Source organism: Elgaria multicarinata, chromosome 17 (genome assembly GCF_023053635.1).
Source record: "Elgaria multicarinata webbii isolate HBS135686 ecotype San Diego chromosome 17, rElgMul1.1.pri, whole genome shotgun sequence".
In the NCBI taxonomy this organism is placed as follows: Eukaryota; Metazoa; Chordata; class Lepidosauria; order Squamata; family Anguidae; genus Elgaria; species Elgaria multicarinata.
This window is the reverse complement of record NC_086187.1, coordinates 23,088,560-23,109,993: the sequence shown is the minus strand read 5'-3', so window position 1 is coordinate 23,109,993 and position 21,434 is coordinate 23,088,560. Positions and strand designations below refer to the sequence as shown.

The window sequence follows — 21,434 nt, the reverse complement described above, 5'->3', positions numbered from 1 at the left end:
TATTTTTAATCTTTCAGGGTTGTTGTTTTTTAAAGATAACGTGTTGCTGCTTTTAAGTTCCTTGCGCTGCTGCTGTTGTTTTTACTTCGATTTTATTAGGTGGCTGTTTTCATATGTTTTGGGTTTGACGTTGTTTTATGCCATTTGGGTATCTGACGGGTTTAACCTATGGTTTGCGAATCGTGACTGGGAGGCATAAAATGCAGAGAGAGAGAGAGATGGACGCACATCAGAGTGATTCCAGGCATAAGGGGTGGGTGGGAATGGTGCAGAAATAAAATCAGAGACATTGGAACATCAATAGAATCATAGAATAGTAGAGTTGGAAGGGGCCTAAAAGGCCATTGAGTCCAACCCCCCGCTCAGTGCAGGAATTCACCCTAAAGCATCCCTGACAGATGGTTGTCCAGCTGGCTCTTGAATGCCTCTAGTGTGGGAGAGCCCACCACCTCCCTAGGTAACTGGTTCCATTGTTGTGCTGCTCTAACAGTCAGGAAGTTTTTCCTGCTGTCCAGCCGGAATCTGGCTTCCTGTAACTTGAGCCCATTATTCTGTGTCCTGCACTCTGGGAGGATCATAGAATCATAGAATAGCAGAGTTGGAAGGGGCCTACAAGGCCATCGAGTCCAACCCCCTGCTCAATGCAGGAATCCACCCTAAAGCATCCCTGACAGAGGGTTGTCCAGCTGCCTCTTGAAGACCTCTAGTGTGGGAGAGCCCACCACCTCCCTAGGTCACTGGTTCCATTGTCGTACTGCTCTAACAGTCAGGAAGTTTTTCCTGATGTCCAGCTGGAATCTGGCTTCCTTTAACTTGAGCCCGTTATTCCGTGTCCTGCACTCTGGGAGGATCGAGAAGAGATCTTGGCCCTCCTCTGTGTGACAACCTTTCAAGTATTTGAAGAGTGCTATCCTGTCTCCCCTCAATCTCCTCTTCTCCAGGCTAAACATGCCCAGTTCTTTCAGTCTCTCCTCATAGGGCTTTGTTTCCAGACCCCTGATCATCCTGGTTGTCCTCCTCTGAACACGCTCCAGCTTGTCTACGTCCTTCTTGAATTGTGGAGCCCAGAACTGGACGCAATACTCTAGATGAGGCTTAACCAGGGCTGATGGGATGGGCAAGTCTGCCAATGGTTTTCTGCCTGCCCACCCACTCCCAAATATTCCTAAACACCAGGGGGGGGGGACACACCCGCTTTCAGCCAGAAGGTCAAATTCCATTTCAGACCTCAGTTTGGGTGATGTGCGATCCTCTACATGTTTACTCAGAAGTAAGTCCCACTGTAATCAATGGGGCTTAATCCCAGGTAACTTGCCATAGAATTTTTTTATGCAAGGAACTTAAATGCCGCAACACATTATTATTTTTTTAAAAACTGAAAGATTTTATGAAGATTCTATGCCACCTTTTGGTCTGGCAGCTTACGAACATTAAAAACATTAAACTTTTTAACGTTTACTATTTTTAACTGTTGTAAACCACCCAGAGAACTTCGGCTGTGGGGCGGTATATAAATGTAATAAATAAATAAATAAATAAATGAAGGCCAGCTACAAAGCAAAAGAATCACACTACTTTAAACAACAACAACAGAATTAAAACAGTACTAAAACCAAGTAGCGCATGGGACATGCCTTTGATCTCAAATTAAAAACTGTTAAAAGCCAAGCTGCCTGCCTAAAAGACATCAGGGATGAGGCTAGTCTATGTACATTGATGGTGCTATATAAATAAATAAATAATAATAATAATAATAATAATAATAATAATAACCTCCGTAGTGAGGGAATTCCATAACCAGGGTGCTGTCACAGAAAAGGCCCTGTCCTGTGTTTCCACCAACCAAACCTCTTTTGGTGGTGGGGCGTGTGACAGAGCGTCTGACGATTATCCTAATCCAGGGACAGACTCATAGGGGAGGAGGTGGTCTTTCAGATATTCTGACCCTAAATCGATCAGGGCTTTATAGGTAAGCCTCAGCCCCTTGTTTCGTGCTTAGAAACGAACAGGAAGTCCCTGCAAGGGCTATCAGACCAGTGTAATACGGCCTGAGAAACGTACACCAGAAAGCAATCTGGCTGCCGCATTTTGCACTAGCTGCAATGTCCGTACCCTCTTCAAGGGCAGCCCCGCATAGAGCACGTTGTAGTAAACCAGACGACCGCATCAGAAGAAGAGCTTCGGCTATTGGGCGGCAGAGAAATTTAATAAACAAATAAGGTAATAGAAAATAAAAGCAGCGTTAACTCTAGGTGTGAAAGACTTACTGTTGGGACTGCTTCTCAGCCAGCTCGTTGGTTTTCTCCTAGAATCAGGAAAATAAACTATTAATGTGAATAAATGACACCAATGCAGGGAAGGAAAGAGAAAATACACAAATCGACACCATCGGTCATAATTTGGCTCGCTGCGCTTCTCCTGAAAACAGGCTGGCCTGTCCGCCCCCAGCCAACGGCCGCCCACCTTCGTATCCCAGCTGGCTCACCTGTAACCCCCATCTGTAACCTGCCCAACCTCCCTCCCCATCCCAAACCGCTACTGACCCACACGGCTCTCTGGATCATCTTCGCCGACTTGAGCAGCAGCTGACCGAAGTCTCCCGGCTTGAAGCGGCTGGCGGAGTGCTGGATGCAGAGACACAGGAGGAAGGCGGGGGTCAGCTTATGGTCGTCGCCCGTGGGCTCCAGGAGCGAGACGATTCTCCGCAGCAGCAGGTCTTCGTTGGCCTTGTCGAACTCCAGCTGCAGCTTCCTCCGGCTCCCCCTGCGGCCGGAGGGCGGCTGCGTCCCCTGGTTCTTGGGCCCGGCGGCCTTGTCCTTGGCCTGGCCGCCACACATCTTGCAGGCCGAAGGCAGCTCCGGCTCCGAGGCCCGGCGCACGGCTCGGAGCCGCATCAGGGTCTGGGCGGGCAGCGGCTGGGTTTTCAACGGGTCCTTGTAGAGGAACAAGTAGTAGAGGCCGAGGGAGACGAGGTCCCCATGATGCAGCATCGCCGTCCGCCCCGCCTCGGAGAAGTTGATGGAGACGCTGGCCCCTGGGATCGGCTCAAGGACAAGCCTCTCTTCAGAGCGGTGGCGGGAGCGGACGGACACCTTGACCCGCCGGATGGTGCAGTGGAGGGGGAGGATGTCCGGGGCGGAAAGGCTAATGCTGGGCTTGCTGGATTGGGTCCTTTGGCCGACGGTGTGCTGATCGCGGTTCAACAAGTAAACCAAACTGTCCTGCATTATAAACACACAGACACAGGGTTAGGAGGTGGAACCAGGCATGTTTAGCCTGGAGAAGAGAGGATTGAGGGGAGATCAATAACGGGCTCAAGTTAAAGGAAGCCAGATTCCGGCTGGACATCAGGAAAAACTTCCTGACTATTAGAGCAGTACGACAATGGAACCAGTTGCCTAGGGAGGTTGTGGGCTCTCCCACACTAGAGGCCTTCAAGAGGCAGCTGGACAACCATCTGTCAGGGATGCTTTAAGGTGGATTCCTGCATTGAGCAGGGGGTTGGACTCAATGGCCTTGTAGGCCCCTTCCAACTCTACGGTTCTATGATTCTATGACCACAAGGCCTAATGGAGAGGTGGGGAGGGGGCACTGAACACTAGATCCCATGCTTACATGCTGCTGGCTGTAGCCTTGGAGGAGCAGGAGATGTGGAGACTGGTAAAGCGAATGCCGCAGGCTGTGGCAATTCTGCTCCTCTGCAGGAACCGGCCGCCCGTCACTCGTGGTCTCCAGACATCGGAGGGTCTCGGGCAAGGTGGAGTAGTGCCTTTTCAGGTGTTCCTCCTCTCCTTCGTCCTGCGCGCCCACCTGGCTGAGGCTGGCCTCGCTGACCGTACGCCGGAGGGTGGGCGGCGTGGAGTGGCCCTTGCAGGCCGTCAAGAGGGTCATGGTGCCTTTGGCCCGGTTGCGCTGGAGTTTTCGGGCCTGGGCATTGATACCTGGGGACCAACGAGAGGCATTCAGCATCAGCCATCAAGACGACACTTCTGTATAATGAAGGACATAAGAGAGCGGAGTACCATCTGTGGGAAATACACACTATGCATTTACAAAGGAGAGGGTCTTCCTTGTGGTGGCATCCCAACTTTGGAAGGCTTTCTCACGATCAGCTAGACTTGGAATTATTTATTTATTTATTTATTTATTTATTATTGATTGCATTTTTATACCGCCCAATAGCCAAGACTCCCTGGGCGGTTCACAAAAATTAAAACCATTTAAAGTATAAAACGAACGGTATAAAAACGTGATATACAATACAATATAAAAGCACAACCAGGATAAAATCAGCAGCAGGGCAGAAATACAAATTTAAAATACAAATTTAAAAGGGCAAAGCTAAAATTGAATTCATAGACTGTTAAAATGCTGAGAGAATAAAAAAGGTCTTCACCTGGCGTCTGAAAGAATATAGTGTAGAAGCCAGGCGAACCTCCTTAGGGAGCTCATTCCACAGCCGGGGTGCCACAGCAGAGAAGGCCCTGCTCCTCCTGGTAGCCACCTGCCTCACTTCTTTTGGCAGGGGCTCACAGAGAAGGACCCCTGAGGATGACCTTAGGGTCTGAGCAGGTTTAAACAGGTTCCACACAGTACTTAATACAGCAGCCTTTCCCCATGGCCAAAATATCCCTGTGATGTTTATTCTCAGTACAGATCTTCTGCAATGTTAATTGGTAGCTTCCTACTTGCCTGTTCTGCCCCATTTATTATTTCCTGTTCAGCACGGCTAGGGGATTAGTGGTGAATCGCCCCCCTAACTGATCATTCATTAATCAAATTCTGTTTCCTGTGATGGGGTGGCCATGTTATTTCAAATACCAGTTCCTTTTCAGTTTCTTTCTTTCTTAGTGACTTTCATTCACAGTGAAATAGCACCGCTCATCGCAAAAGAATCGCCACAAATCAAGTGTGGAGGAAAGGAGTACAAGATTAAAAAAAAAAATTGCTGGAACTCAAGAACGAGTGTTTCCAGATGGAGGCTCCTAGCACATTTGATGGCTGATCAATTTAATGCATCACTCAAATTGTTTATGGTTCTCACTGATGGTTTAATTATTTTGTTAGGTTGTTGTATTTAAAAGATAATAGTTGTGGCTGTTTTTAATTGCATACGGTTTCAATTCCATTGAGTTATCTTCCTTTCTTTTCTTTTTGAAAAGGCATCTAAGAAATTATTATTATTATTATTATTGTTATTATTATTATTATTATTTCTTGGAAGTAAAATCAAACCGATTTCAATAGGAGCATTCTCAGGGCTTCTGAGCCTCATCTGCCACTCTGGCTTCAAGTCCACAGTAGCACCTTGCCCCTTAGGGTTACAAAAGCGCAGTGAACTGCACATTTCAACCTCTGGAAATGTACATGAAAAGTTCAAGGATGATTGGTGTGGGAAGAACTGATTTCCATCAAAACCAAACAGTGCCAACATTTGCACACCCTCCGGCCCCGGTTTCACTCCCCCTTCCCAAGCCATGCCGCAAAACAATAAAGGAGAGAAAAAAATTTGGGGTGCAAAAAGAACAAACCCCTTCCCACCCGAGCTCGACGTCTCGTTTCCCCTTTCCCCGGTTCCCCTTTCCCTCTGCAAATCCACACACACACCTGGCACCTTATCCTTAGCTCCCCAAACTATCCATCTCAGATCTTGGACAGCCACCCTTCCCAGCTGGCTGAAGGCAAAGACGTGTGTTTTTTCCAGAAATATAACCAAAATGAGAAGCCACGGCCGGAATGCAGAGAATGACCAAGGCGTTGGCCGGGAGGGGAACCGAAGCCCCGTTCCTTACCGTGTCTGCAGAGTGTCCCGGACCCTCTGACATGTGCTAAGGGCACCTGCTAGTGCGCTGCCTGGCTGGCGGGACCTGCAGACTGCAGTAAGAGCTCGACTCGCTTGCTGCAGAGGCAAGAAATAATTAACTTCTCCACACTGTCTCTTCAAAGCGAGGGAGAGGGAGAGAGGGAGAGAGACTGCCAGGAAGACAAATGTGGCGCTCTGCACAGCTTGGGAACACAGGCTCAAAAGCCCAACTTGCCTCCCTGCCCCAGAGCCCAGTGGTAGAGTCCTCTCCCCTCTCCAAAGTGGAACGATCCTCCGTATTAAAAGCCTTGCCTGCAGACCTCTCAAGCGAGATGTAAAGTTGAGGCGAAGTTATGGATGCTCTTGGCAAGCCGAGGAAAATCCAAGGTAGTTTTGGCACCGGCGGCACAGAGTCCAAATCTACCGTCCTCTCCAAATGTAACCATAAATGAAAAAGTTATCATGTTGTCCACAAACCTGCTTGCTGCACCCTGCCCAATGTTAGAGCCGGCCTCATACCTTTGATCCACTGTTTTCTCTAGAGGGAAAGTCACTTATGTAGGAGGAATCTTTGCTTGATGAATGGCACAGTTTTCCTTTCCCATGATTTCATTATTATTATTATTATTTTAAAAAAAGACTTTTTCTTGGCTTCTTTCCACAATTTCCCACTGGGTGTTAAAAACTGCAGTCCGGACGTATGCAGAATGTGGCATCTAGGAGCGGAGATCTCTTCCTGCGCAGAATTTGTGAGGGGAAGAAAGGGACCCAGCCGCTCCCCTTCACGAAAGAGCAGTGTCTTGTATTGATCCGACAAAATCCCTCCAAGCCGGCTGCGTAGACGGTCCCAGCTCAGATCCCATCGGGCAACGTACCTTATTTGGTGTGGAATGGGCCTCTGGGTTCTGAAATACTTTTTGGTTGGTTTGTTTGTTTTAAAAATCCATCCTTCCTTTGCTGGGAAAATGAAAGAGGTGGCCGGAGAAGGGCAAAGGGGGGGGGGGCTTGTTTCTACTGTTCACATGCCTCAGGATTAGGAGAAGAGATGGCCAGACAGAGCAGCGTGTGCTCATGCGAGAACCAGGCTGCAGCCATTTCGAGCCAAGCTGGAGTCCTGCGGGCGGACATACGGGACCCTCTTTCTCTCCATTTTATCCTCACAACAACCCTGTGAGGTAGGTTAGGCTGAGAGTCAGTGACTGGCCGAGTTGGGATTCGAACCCAGGTCTCCAACACTCTAACCCAGCCTTCCTCAACCTGGGGCGCTCCAGATGTGTTGGACTGCATCTCCCAGAATGCCCCAGCCAGCTGGCTGGGGCATTCTGGGAGTTGTAGTCCAACACATCTGGAGCGCCCCAGGTTGAGGAAGGCTGCTCTAACCACTGCTGACTAACGTCTTCTCCCCGACCCCATATCTCCCCGGTGACATATAGTTAGAAATCATATTAGAAACCAATGGGGTCATCCCATGAAACTGATTGGTAGAGATTCAGCATAGATAAAAGAAAGACTTTCCTCACACAGGGCAGAGTGAAACTATGGAATTCATTGCCACAAGACGTAATCATAGCCACCATTTTGGAGGGCTTAAAAATGACATTCATGGAGGAGAAGGCTATCAATGACTATTGTGTGGTCTGAACCCAGCCGCACTAACAAACCGTGGTTTGTTAACCACAAACAGCCCATGAAAAGAGCCCATGGTTTGTTGATGGGTTGTGAATTGTGGGTTGCTTGTGGTTAAACAAACCATGGTTTGTTATTGCGGCTAAGTTCAGACAACACAATAACCCACATTTCAACAACCCACAGTTCAGTGACAACCCACACTCAATCCTTGAGTGTGGCTTGCGCTGTGTGTGAACCCAGTCAATTTCACCTTAGTGCAGGGAGCTGTGACCAGCAGTTTGCCTGCCACTTCAGTCCGCTGTCCAGGTGCTGACTGTTGCTGATCAACCATTACCTTTAAATTGGAATTGGATTGGACAGCCGTTAAAATAGAGGGCAGTCCTCTGACAGCCCTTCAAATAGAGGACTCTCCTCTGTAAAAGAGGACACCTGGCCACTAACCCAATGTCACACGTTTTGAAAACAGCAAAACTTTTAACGCAGCACAGTTTGTTTTCCGTGTGAGGGAATGCTCATATTGATAGCAGTGGCATCCTGGAAGGCGAGTTTTGTCCTTTGGGCATTTCTCAAATCTAAATGCCCCTCCATCCCTACTATTGGCTCCAGGTGAGGCAGGGGATATAAGCTCAACTATAATTACCTGTATTTTTCCCAAGAGGGAATAACAGCAAGTGGGGGGGGGGTTTAGAACATGAAAACTGCACAGAAGCCTGGACATTTAACACCTCCTCTTTAGTGCCCCTCTGACACACACACAGCCTCAACCTAAAATAAAAAACCTAGGAATTCCTGTCACAGGTTTCCTGCTATGGACGTGAGTAAAGCACAAGCCAAGGAAAAAAGCCTTCTTGTAATTGAAAGAGCCTTCTTGTAATACTAAAAATGAGAAGGATCTTGGAATTGTTGTAGATCACAAGCTGAATATGAGCCAACAGTGCGATATGGCTGCAAGAAAGGCAAGTGCTATTTTGGGCTGCATTAATAGAAGTATAGCTTCCAAATTGTGTGAGATACTGGTTCCTCTCTATTCCGCCCTGGTTAGGCCTCATCTAGAGTATTGCGTCCAGTTCTGGGCTCCACAACTCAAGAAGGATGCAGACAAGCTGGAGCAGGTTCAGAGGAGGGCAACCAGGATGATCAGGGGTCTGGAAACAAAGCCCTATGAAGAGAGACTGAAAGAACTGGGCATGTTTAGCCTGGAGAAGAGAAGGCTGAGGGGAGACATGAGAGCACTCTTCAAATACTTAAAAGGTTGTCACACAGAGGAGGGCCAGGATCTCTTCTCGATCCTCCCAGGACACGGAATAACGGGCTCAAGTTACAGGAAGCCAAATTCCGGCTGGACATCAGGAAAAACTTTCTGACTGTTAGAGCAGTACAACAATGGAACCAATTACCTAGGGAGGTGGTGGGCTCTCCCACACTAGAGGCCTTCAAGAGGCAGCTGGACAACCCTCTGTCAGGGATGCTTTAGGGTGGATTCCTGCATTGAGCAGGGGGTTGGACTCAATGGCCTTGTAGGCCCCTTCCAACTCCACTATTCTGTGATTCTATGGTTATGTGAGGACGGAGCCTCACACTGCGAACGGGGGTCTGGAATGAGAAGAAGCATCGTGCTGAGGGAATAACCTGGCACTGTGATGGTTCTCTCCGGTTCTCCAGAAAGGCCCGGACTGGGAGCTGGCTGAGCAGTGAGGCAGAAAGTGCTGAGTGGGGCGAGGGAAAGCACATCGTACATGAATGGAGGGCGCAGCTGCCAAGTTATTTCTGGCAAGGAGGAGGAATGAGGCCTGCGACGAGGAGGAATGTACCACAAAGTAATGGACTAGGAGGCCGGCAAGGCAGGAAACAGATACAGCCGACGGATCCGGGGCTGCCTTTGTGGTTTGCGTCACCTCTTCTCAGGGCCACTGTGAAAGGTAGACATGGTCGGGCTCTTGCCAAGGGCCCACACCCCAGCAGGGACCCACTGACAAACGCCCCTCTGGACTTGCTCCGGCCTCTTTCTCTGGCCCAGACAAAGGTGGGGAGGAGGAGGAGGAACCGGAGAAGCCACGGCCTCCTTGCTCCCTGCCTGTCAAGCAAGCAAGCGGCAGCAATGATGAGAAAGAAGATGGTGGTGAAAAGGTAGACTCACTGAGGGAGGCGGCCCATCGAGGACCTCTTCACAAGAGGCTTTTATCATGCACATGTGGTCAGTCACTCAGGGAAGTTTGCAGGTCTTTTTCACGACGTCGTCAACCTCCAGTGCCTCTCCCGGCGTTTCTACACTTTATTCCGCCATTGTTTTTACGCGCCGAAAATGCAGTAATATTTCCGGAATCTCACGATATTGCAGGGCCATCAACTGGCTGTATAAATGGAACGTTTGGAACTTGCCCAACAAGCAAATGCCCCCCACAAAAGGGGGGAGCACAGAAGACTAAGCCCCAGTAAGGGTGTGGAATTTTTGCCCTGGGACTGCCTTGCCCTCCAAAACCTGGCATTGCCCTTCTTCTCAAGCCAAGCTGTCTTCCACGGTTTCCAATGACAGACCGCAAACAGAGCGCCACCCAAACTGTTACACATGAACCTATTCGCACGCTTCCTCCAGACCCAACAGAGGGATGTTGCACAGCTGTTACACTGCTCTCATAAACCCAGCGAACGGGAATTCCAGCACTGAACGCGTTTGTTTGTTTAAACATTTCTTCCCTACTTTTCTTCATAAATAAATTCAAAGTGGCTAACAGACAAATTTAGAACAAACCTATTTTTTTAAAATTGCAATACATATGAAAAAGAGGGGGGGAAACACCGCTGCAATAAATATGAACCAATGGGGAAAGAGAAGATCAAATCCATATGAAGGATTGGAAGACTGCCTGCCTGCCTTTTCTGGTGAAGGCGGCCCAAAATCTTGAAGCCGGCTCTGCCCCCCTCCCCTATGAAAATCAACCGAGAAAAGGAAACGCTAAAGCAACGGTTAAAAGATCGGTTTCAGTGTACGCGCTCTTCTGCTTCCCCGCCAGAAAACCCCTGAACATTTGGGTTTCCTTATCGGTCGGAAAGGAAGCTTCTGTATTTACTTTGCATAGCAAACACCAAGTAGGGAAAAGAAAAACGAAAACAACGCATGGAGGGTTGGAGGGTGTGTTACACCAGTTTCGGACGCCGTCAAAGCTCCCCAGACCACGCTGGAAAAATAAACAGAACTTTTCCAGAATGTAACGAATTCCTTCTGTACCTCTTTTCGTCGAAGACCTTTGGTAGTGATCTCCCTGCCACCCCATCCGAGCTGCGTTGCTGAAGATTTTACTCGGTCTGTTGTACGTTGCGTTTATTTACTTTGCGAGGACCAGTCCTCTTTAGATTTAAAAGCCAAGACGGGGTTTGTTTGCTTTTTGGCTAAACATATATTAAGAAATATCAGGAAAATGTCATGGACTGACAGTGCCCTATCGCTGTTCGTAGTAGACTGCAGCATATGAAGAGTGGAAAATGGCAGTTTGGTGCAGTGGTTAGAGTGTGAGACTAAGACTGGGAGGATCTGGGTTCAACACCTTACCTTTGAACCTCACTGGATGACCTTAGGGGGTCTCATAGCTTCATCACAACAGCGTTATACTGTGCAATCACTGCGAATTGCGTGCAAAGGACTCCGAAGTTTTCCAGCTTATACTCTGCTTTGACTGAGAAGTACACTCCCATGCATCCTGCTTTAATTGTGCTTCTTAGCCAAAAGAACCGATGTATTTTACTAACCCTTTAGGAGCAAATCTTTTGTTGTTCTCCGAGCGGCCACTGGGGGCGCAGGAGGAGGATTTGATATGTTTAAAGTACAAATTAAACAAATGCTGACATCTGCATAAGTTTTAAAGATAAAGACTTCAAAATTGGCACAGGGATAGATATTCAGGAGGGCTTTAAGCATACCAAATTTGAATCGGATTGGGTCATCGATTTTTTAATGATTTTTTCTATTTCTTCCCCTTAAACCCTTTTCCTGGTATGCAAAGAATCTTAGGAGCGCGGCCACCCGGGGTGTGATTTAGCTAACAACAACAACAACAGCTTTACACTATGGGGATAATTCGAGAGAAACAGGTATGTGGGATGAAGCGCTCTCTCTCTCTTTCTCTCTCTCTCACACACACACACTCCAGATGCTTTGGACTTCACCGCTCAGCATTCCTGACCATTGGCCAAATATCTGGAGATCTATACAGGTCTCCATTCATCCTCCATTATAGGATGCAGGCGAAATAGATCACAGCGGCAATCCTGAACACACTTCTTAGGGAGGGACCCCCACTGAGTACAGTGAGGCTTACTTCCGAGTTAACAGGCAGAAGACGGCACTGTGAGGGCAATGATGGTGAAATTACAGCCTGCAAACCAGATGTGGTTTGTGAGACATCACGTCTCTTGAGCACCACTCAAAAGACAGAGACGCACCTCCTGATTTCTGATTCAGGGATACAGACAAATGGAAGTTTTACTTGTGAACGTGCAGAGTGCGTGGCTGGTTTCTCAGAACACGCTAACCCGTGCTGCGTGGGGCTTCTTTTTCTCGAACAAGCCGCCTTGAGAATCCATGGTTTGTCGCTGGGTTGTTCAGGGTGGTTATCGAGCCACAGACAGCACGCTAACCCACGCGGTTCAACGAACAACCGACACTCAACCACTGAGTGTGAGTTAGGGTGTTGTGTGGACAGCCCCTCTGCTTTTGTGCGTGTTTGTGTGTATGTAGGTGGATAGACGGACAGATAAATCAGTGGCACGGAGTGCTTTCTACCAACTTCGGTTGGTGGCCCAGCTACGCCCCTATCTGAAGAGGGATAACCTAGCTTCAGTTGTCCATACTTTGGTAACTTCCAAATTAGTTTACTGCAATGCCCTCTACATGGGGCAGCCTTTGAAGACGGTCCGGAAGCTGCAGCTTGTGCAAAATGCGGCGGTCAGATTGATAGCTGGAACAGGGAGGTTTGAGCATATAACACCGATTCTGGCCTGCTTGCATTGGCTGCCTATATGTTTCCGAGACCAATTCAAGGTGCTGATTTTAACCTATGAAGCCTTACATGGCTTGGGACCACAATACCTGATGGAACGCCTCTCCCAACATGAACCTTCCCGTACACTGCGCTCCACATCTAAGGTCCTCCTCCGAGTGCCTACTCTGAGGGAAGCTCGGAGGATGGCAACAAGGGAGAGGGCCTTCTCAGTGGTGGCCCCCCAACTGTGGCATGATCTTCCCGATGAGGCTTGCCTGGCGCCAACGTTGTTATCTTTTCGGCGCCAGGTCAAGACTTTTCTCTTCTCCCAGGCATTTTAACAGCATTTAACAACGTTAAGTTTGTTTTTAATGGACCCCAGAATTGTTGTTTTTAAATGGATACTGTTGTTTTGATACTTTTGATGTTTTTGATGGTTTTTAAATTCTGTATACTTTTAATGTTTACCATTTTTAATTGTTGTAAACCGCCCAGAGAGCTTTGGCTGTGGGGCGGTATATAAATGTAATAAAATAAATAAATAAATAGATAGATGGATTGGGGCTTCTAATAACTACCATGTTTGAGCAGCAGAAGTCATATTAAAATATGATGGCTTTTTGTTTCCAACCCAACCTTCCTAATGCCAACGGCACAGCTTTCAGCCTAGTTCACCACGTCAGCCCTTTGACGATACAACCGTACGTTGTGATTTGTCAGATCTGAGAAAGCACCCTTTCTTAGAAATGCAGCAGGGGTCCGTCAGAAATACAATCCCTCCTGAAAGCTTCATATACACACACACCCTAATTCCGCCCACGGATCCCATTCACATTTCACATTCGCGTGATGAAAAGGGCAAACTGGGGGTGAGGGGGGCAGTGGTGGAGAGGCTCACAAAAGAAGCAGAAGCCTGTAAAAAATATATATATATATAGCCTGATTGCTGAGCGCCTTTTCCAGTCTTTGTAATGCAAACATTTTAGCTCAGCAGAAAGGGTTCAGTGCCCAGGTTCATATATCTCAGCGCTTCCAATTCAAAGGTTCTGAGGTAGTTTCTTCTGGAGATCTCGAAGAGCCAGACACAGGTCAAGACACCGATCTTTGGTCTGACTCTGTATAGCATACAGGGCTGCTGTTTAGCTGGGGTTCTGCCCTTCTTCAGGACCAGCTGCTGCTCCCTTATGAACCTAACTCTACCTTGCAATCTTCCTCTAAAGACCTGGTCCAGATCCTTCCAATGTCAGTAGGCCATGACAGGGCCTTTTTGACAGTGGCACCAGAATTGAGGAAGGTTGCTCCACCCCCTTTCCCTTGGTGCTGAGGGAGGTTGCTCCACCCCCTTCTCTCTTTGTGCTGAGGCAGTAAGGAGAAGGCCTTCGGAGGACCTTTGAGAGGCTACCCAGCTTGTCTTCTTCTGTTGTTTTTCTTTCTGCTGCTTGGCAAACAAGTTCTCGCTGGCAGGGGCTTCTCAGTGCTGAAGTCCAAAACATCTGGAGATCTACTTCCTGCCTACCCCCTGGAATAAATTATATCAAACAGTAAAGGTTGCAAAAATCATGCAAAATAGAGAGAAACCGTGCAAAGTTTGCTTATTTTGTATCCAAGAATTCCGCTCTTCTTGTTGCAGAACGGGGCGATTTTTATGCAGAACTGTCTTTAGACCGAGCATTCTGTGAGGTCAGCTGGAAATCCTAAAGCATCAAGACACAGTGGGTATCGTGCTGAGCCTGCGGTTGTCCCCAGCGTCCGAAACTTGGCAACCGAAAGCATCGTATGACAACTAGGTAGTCCCAGGTTCAGATAGTCAACACTGCAAGGACGACGCCCACCCGTTTTTAGTTGGGATATGGTTCTGAGCTGGTAGCTGTCAGGGTGTTGTTCACTGAAGAGCACCGGGCTGCCCGGCTGACATCTGTTTCTTGCTTGAATAATTTCCTTGCCCCCGGTTATCAGCTCGTGTGATGCATCAGTGATATTAGATTTGGAACATCTGCTGGTTGCAGCTCTCCCTTCTGGGCCAGAGGGAGTAAAGGCGAACTTACGAGCAAAGGCCACAAGGCCACCCAAAGCCCTTGAGTCCTTCGACGCCACGTACTGAAAGCCCCACGATCAAGGACTACAAGTCTTGTAGCAGGCCTTGAGAGGCCTCCAAAGCACTGGCCGTCTTCAGTATTACTGGAACAGGTCTTACTTTGACTCAGCTATTATCTCGGGGTATGTTGCATCTTCTGTGTGAGCCTGCTCAAGCACTGAGATCAGAGAACCGCGCCAGCTGCCCTTCCTCAGGTTGCAAAGGCGACCTTGGAGAGGGGATAAAAGGGGGCGTGGCTGCAGGATGGGAGGAGATTGCTGACGCTGGGATACGACATATCCCGAGGCCTTACCAGCCTACCTCCCCTCCCGCTCCGAAGCGCTCCAGCTACACGAGCAAGAAAGCCCGTCTAGCTGAAAGGAGGAGCTGGCTGCAAGCCGCAAAGATTCCTGGACCCACCGTCAGAGAGCCGTCCCTGATCTCGGATCCAGGGATCCAAATTATCCCATGGCCTCCCAGACTCTGTCTGGGGGTCGCAGGATTGCTCCCTAAGACAACGAGGTCCTTTTCATGTGAACTGCTGCCGAGCCAGATTCAAGAAGGACACAGACAAGCTGGAGCAAAGCTTGCCTTCAGAGGAGGGCAACCAGGATGATCAGGGGTCTGGAAACAAAGCCCTATGAGGAGAGACTGAAAGAACTGGGCATGTTTAGCCTGGAGAAGGGAAGATTGAGGGGAGACATGAGAGCACTCTTCAAATACGTAAAAGGTTGTCACACAGAGGAGGGCCAGGATCTCTTCTCGATCCTCCCAGAGTGCAGGACACGGAATAATGGGCTCAAGTTACAGGAAGCCAGATTCCGGCTGGACGTCAGGAAAAACGTCCTGACTGTTAGAGCAGTGTGACAATGGAATCAGTTACCTCGGGAGGTGGTGGGCTCTCCCACACTAGAGGCCTTCAAGAGGCAGCTGGACAACCATCTGTCAGGGATGCTTTAGGGTGGATTCCTGCATTGAGCAGGGGGTTGGACTCGATGGCCTTGTAGGCCCCTTCCAACTCTGCTATTCTATGATTCTCTGATTCTATGACCCCCACCACTGCCAGCATTTTTTTTAAAAAAAAAGACCTTTAAGGACTAATTTATTCCAGTCTGCATTTGCTCCTTCCACTGCTGTTGCTAGGTTTTATAAACAGTGACTGTATTTTCACGTGCCCTGAAAGGAGGGTTTTAAAAAAACACTTTTAAATACATGTTTAAAAAATCCTTCTTTCCCCGGGCTGAACCTAATAATCGGGGGTTCAGGGTTATGAAAACACGGCTGTGCAACCCATCCCCGTCTGTGACCTTTCTGCAAGCACATCCAGCATTCTAGCTGCCATGACCCTACTCAGCTGATTATCTGCCTCCCTTCCTAACCCCCCCCACCTGATCACCGCGCCCTTCTGCCGCCCTGCACCCACCTGCTTGCAGAACCCAGAGAAAGGATGAGATTAAGTCATTCAGCTTAGCCTCCTAGGGAGGAATCCCCTCTGCGTGCGCGTGTGAAAGTCTTCTCCTTCAGTACTTGTGACCTGTTGCCGAAATGGCTCCGTTCGACCCGTGGGCTACCGGGCTGTGGCCGGTGCTGCGATCCTAGGACGCAATACGACCCATGCACAGATGGGTTAATAGCCACAACGGCTACTAGTCAAGATAGCTATATGTTACTTCCTGCATTAGAATGTAAGCCTATGCAGCGGGTTCTTGCCATTTTATTGTTTTACTCTGTACAGCACCATGTACACTGATGGTGCTAAATAAATAAATAAATAAATAATAGCAGGTGCTGGGGAACATGGGCAGGGAGGTGCAGACGTGTTTGTTGCAGAAGCAGCAACCACATCAGAGAGCCTTGTGGCTCCTTAAAGGTTAACTAGTTTATTCTGGCATAAGGTAGCCCATAACAAGCTATTATCCCTGGCTAATCAGGGACTGATACCTGCTATCTAGCATGTAGGTAATTCCAGAGGGATAGCTGAGTGTTAGTCTGTTGTAGCAGCAGCAACAGAGTGTCTTAAGAGGCTATAAGACTAACTAATTTATTTTGGCATTCCTAGTTCATTTTGGCATTCCATTCACATGGTCGACCACCGTGTGAACAGAGTGTTGGACTAGATGCACCCTTGGTTTGATCCAGCAGGGCTCTTCTCATGCTCAAACCTTTCTGTACACTGTCCATCACCTGCCTAAAGTGCATTAAGAACATAAGAGGAGCCCTGCTGGATCGGACCAAGGGCCCATCTAGTCCAACACTCTGTTCACACCGTGGCCAGGAACACCACAATCATAGAATCATGGAATAGCAGAGTTGGAAGGGGCCTACAAGGCCATCGAGTCCAACCCCCTGCTCAATGCAGGAATCCACCCTAAAGCATCCCTGACAGAGGGTTGTCCAGCTGCCTCTTGAAGGCCTCTAGTGGGGAAGAGCCCACAACCTCCCTAGGTAACTGGTTCCATTGTCATACCGCTCTAACAGTCAGGAAGTTTTTCCTGCTGTCCAGCTGGAATCTGGCTTCCTGACACTTGAGCCTGTTATTCTGTGTCCTGCACTCTGGGAAGATTGAGAAGAGATCCTGGCCCTCCTCTGAGTGACAACCTTTTAAGTATTTGAATAGTGCTATCATGTCTCCCCTCAATCTTCTCTTCTCCTGGCTAAACATGCCCAGTTCTTTCAGTCTCTCCTCATAGGGCTTTGTTTCCAGACCCCTGATCATCCTGGTTGCCCTCCTCTGAACACGTTCCAGCTTGTCTCCGTCCTTGCTGGACAAGCTGGACACGGTGCAACAGCACCCTCCCACCCATGTTCCCCAACAACTAGTATATACAGGGTTACTACCTCTAGTACTGGAGGTTGAATCCTCATGCATCAGACGAAGTAGATCGTGTCCACAAAAGCTTACGCCAGAATAAACTGGCGAGCCTTGAAAGTGCCACAAGACTCTTTGTTGTCATGTAAGTGGACCTGCAAGGGTGTCATTTTCAGGTGGTAACTGAGCTGTACATCAGTTGCTGGGGAAACACAAGCGGGAGGGTGCTGTTGTCCTCATGTCCTGCGTGTGGGTTTCCCACAGGCAGCCGGTCGGCCACTGAGCGCTGGACTCATCAGGCCTTTGGTCTGAGTCTGCCGGGATCTTATTTTTTCATGCTCTTATTGCATTTCCTACATGCGCACGGGGACTGTAGAGGCATTCAATTTGGCTCCGATGTCAGTGGGGCGGTGAATCCGTTCCAGGTCTCAGTCAGAATCAAACAGAACCCTAAGGGAGTTCAGGAGAGCTCCTTTAGACTTTGACCGGTTCTGATGGAAACCTGAAGCAGATTCACACACACGGAACCACCAGCCTCCAGTGCCTGCTTGTAGACATCTCCAGTGCCCCATCAGCCAAAGGAAACTGAACCCAATTGCAGCGACACGGATTGTTCAGTGCTGTCCAAGGTATTGCGCCATTTCTTTCCCATTCTCAAAAGGCTGAAATGCCCCTCCAAAGGTCCCGATCCCGGCAGGGAAGAGAAGTTGGGGTGAAGAGAAGTTGGGGTGTTTGGCCCTTATCCCTTTGGCCTCGGTCCCTCCCCGCTTTTGCCTTCAGCCCTGCCCGTCCCCGGAATGGGGCTCTTGTAATGGCATTTCCCACCCTCGGGCTGAAAAAGGCCCTGGAATTTAGGGCTGCACAAGTTTTTTTCTTTACAACAGATGAGAAGCAGTGGCTGGACAAGGTAACTCATGGCCGAGTGAGGATTCGAACCCAGGTCCGACACTTGATCCACTAGCTTCTATTTGGGCTCTCGGAAGTTGAAGAAACCCAGTATTTTTGGTTAAGGGTTTCTTTCTTCTTCTTGGGACAGATTCTCTTGAACATTAGAGCAGAGGCTAATACAGTATTGGGCAAAAGGCAGGATAATAATAATAATAATAATAATAATAATAATAATAATAATAATAATAATGTAAGACAGTGGTTAAGCCAGAAAGCCAGGCCGTGTTCAGAAGACACCTTAAATCATGGCTTTAACCAAGGTGAATAAGGCTTTCTGGCTTAACCACCATGGTTAAAGCCATGGTTTAAGGTGTCTTCTGAACACAGCCGGGCTTTCTGGCTTAACCACCATGGTTAAAGCCATGGTTTAAGGTGTCTTCTGAACACAGCCGGGCTTTCTGGCTTAACCACCATGGTTAAAGCCATGGTTTAAGGTGTCTTCTGAACACAGCCGGGCTTTCTGGCTTAACCACCATGGTTAAAGCCATGGTTTAAGGTGTCTTCTGAACACAGCCTGGCTTTCTGGCTTAACCATCGTGGTTAAAGCTGTGGTTTAAGGTGTCTTCTGAATGGGGCCACTGTCACCTTTCCTTGTGTGTGTGTGTGTGGTGTCACTCCAGCCCCCTGACCTAAAGGAGAGTCCAGCTCCGAAAACTGCCTGATCCCTAATACTTCTTTTTTTACCCAAGAACTATCTCACTCTCTCATTCGCCTAACGTCAAACAGACGTTCCGTGTTTCTGTGTCATGTACGCCCGAGCCAGGGTCAACGTGGCCATGGTTTCTGCTGCAACAAAAACAAAGCTCACACGGCCGAAAGAGAATTTGGCCACTCAGACAAAACCTTCCGCAGAAATAAAAACCGACGAGAGTCACGTTTATTCAGACTCATTTCCTGAAAATGTGTTGATGGCCTTTATGACCTAAGCGGTGGCAGAGAGGGAGGGAAGGGAACGTCTTCTTAGCGGAAAAAATGAACAGGTGATGTTTTCATTCTGGGTATGGAAAGCGTTCAAGGATAATTTGGAGACCGCTCTCAATGGTGTGTATGATAGTTGAGGGAGGAACAACACTTGGAAATGTGCCATTTGCCAGGGACTAACAGGCGACCAGAGTCTGCTACAGAACAGGGAGCCTTGATCTGTTAGGTTTGTGTGAATCTGAATTGACCTGATCCAAGCTAACACGCAGTTCGGAAATTATTTGTCCACCAGCTTTCCCGCATCCTGAAGGTCCTGATAAAGTTATCAGCTAAAAAAAACCCAACCCAAACGTATCCATACATGTTTTAAAAAGAAGCATACTCAAAGGGAAAATAGGTTCAGAAATGGGTATTTAGAAAGAAAATCTCTTTAGAAACGCACCGTTTGAGAGAAATGTTAAAATACGTGCTTTTCTACAAGGCGGTGTAACGCAGAACTGGGGCAGAATGAACCACCACAAGCGGAAGTGACACGGACTGAAAACAGGCCCATTGGCCCAGTCCTATTGCAGTCTTCCATCACAAGGGTGGGGAACCTCTTACAAGCTGAGGGCCGGATTCCATTATGGGGAATCTCTCGGGGGCTGCATTCTAGTGGTGGGCGGAGCCAAAGGGGTGGGGGTCAAAAACCAGCCTCTTTTAGAGTAAATCCCTTCCTGCCAGTAACTACGCCTTAAGTGAGGCAGTTCAACCTTCCAGAACAGGAGGGAAAACAGCACAGCTCTGGCTTCTCACCTGCCGTGATGGTGTCTTTGTCCTTGGCGGCCAGCTCCTCCACTTCAGAGCGCTTCCGGAGCTCGAACCGCCTGGAGAAACCCTCCCGCGGCTTCCAAAGGTCCTGGATCAGAAGAGGCTTCTCACTGTCTCGCAGGACCCGCAGCCCTTCGGTGTGCCACTGCTTCTCGGAACCCGTAAACGTCCCGATGACGTCGCAGAGGACGTAGCGCCCGGCGTCCACCTTGCTGAGCCCGTAGCGCTCCAGCGCTTCTTTCACCAGCTCCCGGGCACTCGAGCTGGCCGTCGCCAGGACGCTCTTGTAGTGGGTGCCCGCGCAGATGTGGCACCCGAATACCTTGAGCACCCCGGGGGCCGAGATCTGGGTGGAAAGCTCCGAGGGGTCGTCCTTGCCCTCCGCCGGGTCGGCGGCCACCGAGCTGCGGTCCTTGTAGCTCAGCGTCCGGTACAGGACCTGAGAGAAGATCCGGCTCTGCCGCTTGAACCTGTTTTTCGACGGCGGCGACATGGCCGAGGGCGACCTGTAGAACATCGCGTTGGAGGCGGTCATGGGCGGCAGCTGGAGAGGGTGGGGAGAAAGCAGAGAGGGCGGTGGTCAGGATTTGCGGAAGGCCAAAAGAAGAAGAAACCCCGGTTAATAGGCGGCATGAGGTTACAAACGGTGGGAAAGGATGGGGGTGGGGGGATCCAGGAGCACAGGTGGCTTCAAGATCCCACATTTGGCCAGTGTCCCAGACAAAAATTGCTGACATTTCTTTGGAACTGTGTGAAGAGGACAGGAGGAGGTGCCGTGAGATCACAGCTGGCAGCCAAATGCATTGTGCCGAGATCCCCCTTTCCTAAGAAGCAAAGCATCTCGTCTTCAGCAAGAATAGTGAGATGTCAACCTGATCATCGTGGTGTTTGGATGGTTTCCATTTTTCTGAACCCCCCAGCGAGCTCTGGCTATGAGGCGGTACAGAATGCTAATACATAAATCATTGGTTGACTTCTGGAACCCGATGGGAGTATTTCTACTGACTTTAAAATGGTGTTGTCAAAACTCAGGCCAGGGGGGAGGCAAATCTGTCCTTCCAGGTTTCTCCAGATAGCCACGCCCCTCTGAAGGCCATGCCCCCTGAAGGCCACGCCCCTTCTGAAGGCCACGCCTCTCTTTACCCCAGCTGTTTGGTGGTTTGTAAGCCCTTATGTAATCCCCCCCCGCCCAGTTTAAAAGTTTGGTTGCCTTCTAATTTTGCTGTTATTATGTTTGATATTGTAACTGGCCCTTTTTTATTATTACTATAAACTCACTTATTTATTTATTTATTGCATTTCTATACCGCCCAATAGCCGAAGCTCTTGGCTTTGGGCTTACGTCTAAGAAAAGCGAGGTGTTTAAAAAATAAACCAGCAAGTGAACATACAGGCGATCGACTTAGAAGGCTCCGTGGACATAGTTGCTGCTTTCCCCTTTGAAAAGCATAGAAAGGGGGTGTT

The 21,434-nt window shown here is 48.9% G+C and overlaps 1 protein-coding gene across 1 annotated transcript in view; it reads right to left on the bottom strand.

Annotated features, from left to right (window-relative positions):
- The window catches only part of RADIL (Rap associating with DIL domain), a 45,949-nt gene extending 25,444 nt beyond the window's left edge, over positions 1-20,505 (bottom strand). The window contains exons 1-4 of the mRNA XM_063142902.1: positions 19,956-20,505; positions 3,616-3,941; positions 2,544-3,221; positions 2,268-2,305 (exon numbers count right to left, since the gene is read on the bottom strand). Coding sequence (XP_062998972.1) covers positions 2,268-2,305; positions 2,544-3,221; positions 3,616-3,941; positions 19,956-20,505 — 1,592 coding nt within the window. The remainder of the gene's footprint in view (positions 1-2,267; positions 2,306-2,543; positions 3,222-3,615; positions 3,942-19,955) is intronic.
- Between the last annotated feature and the right edge of the window lie 929 nt (positions 20,506-21,434).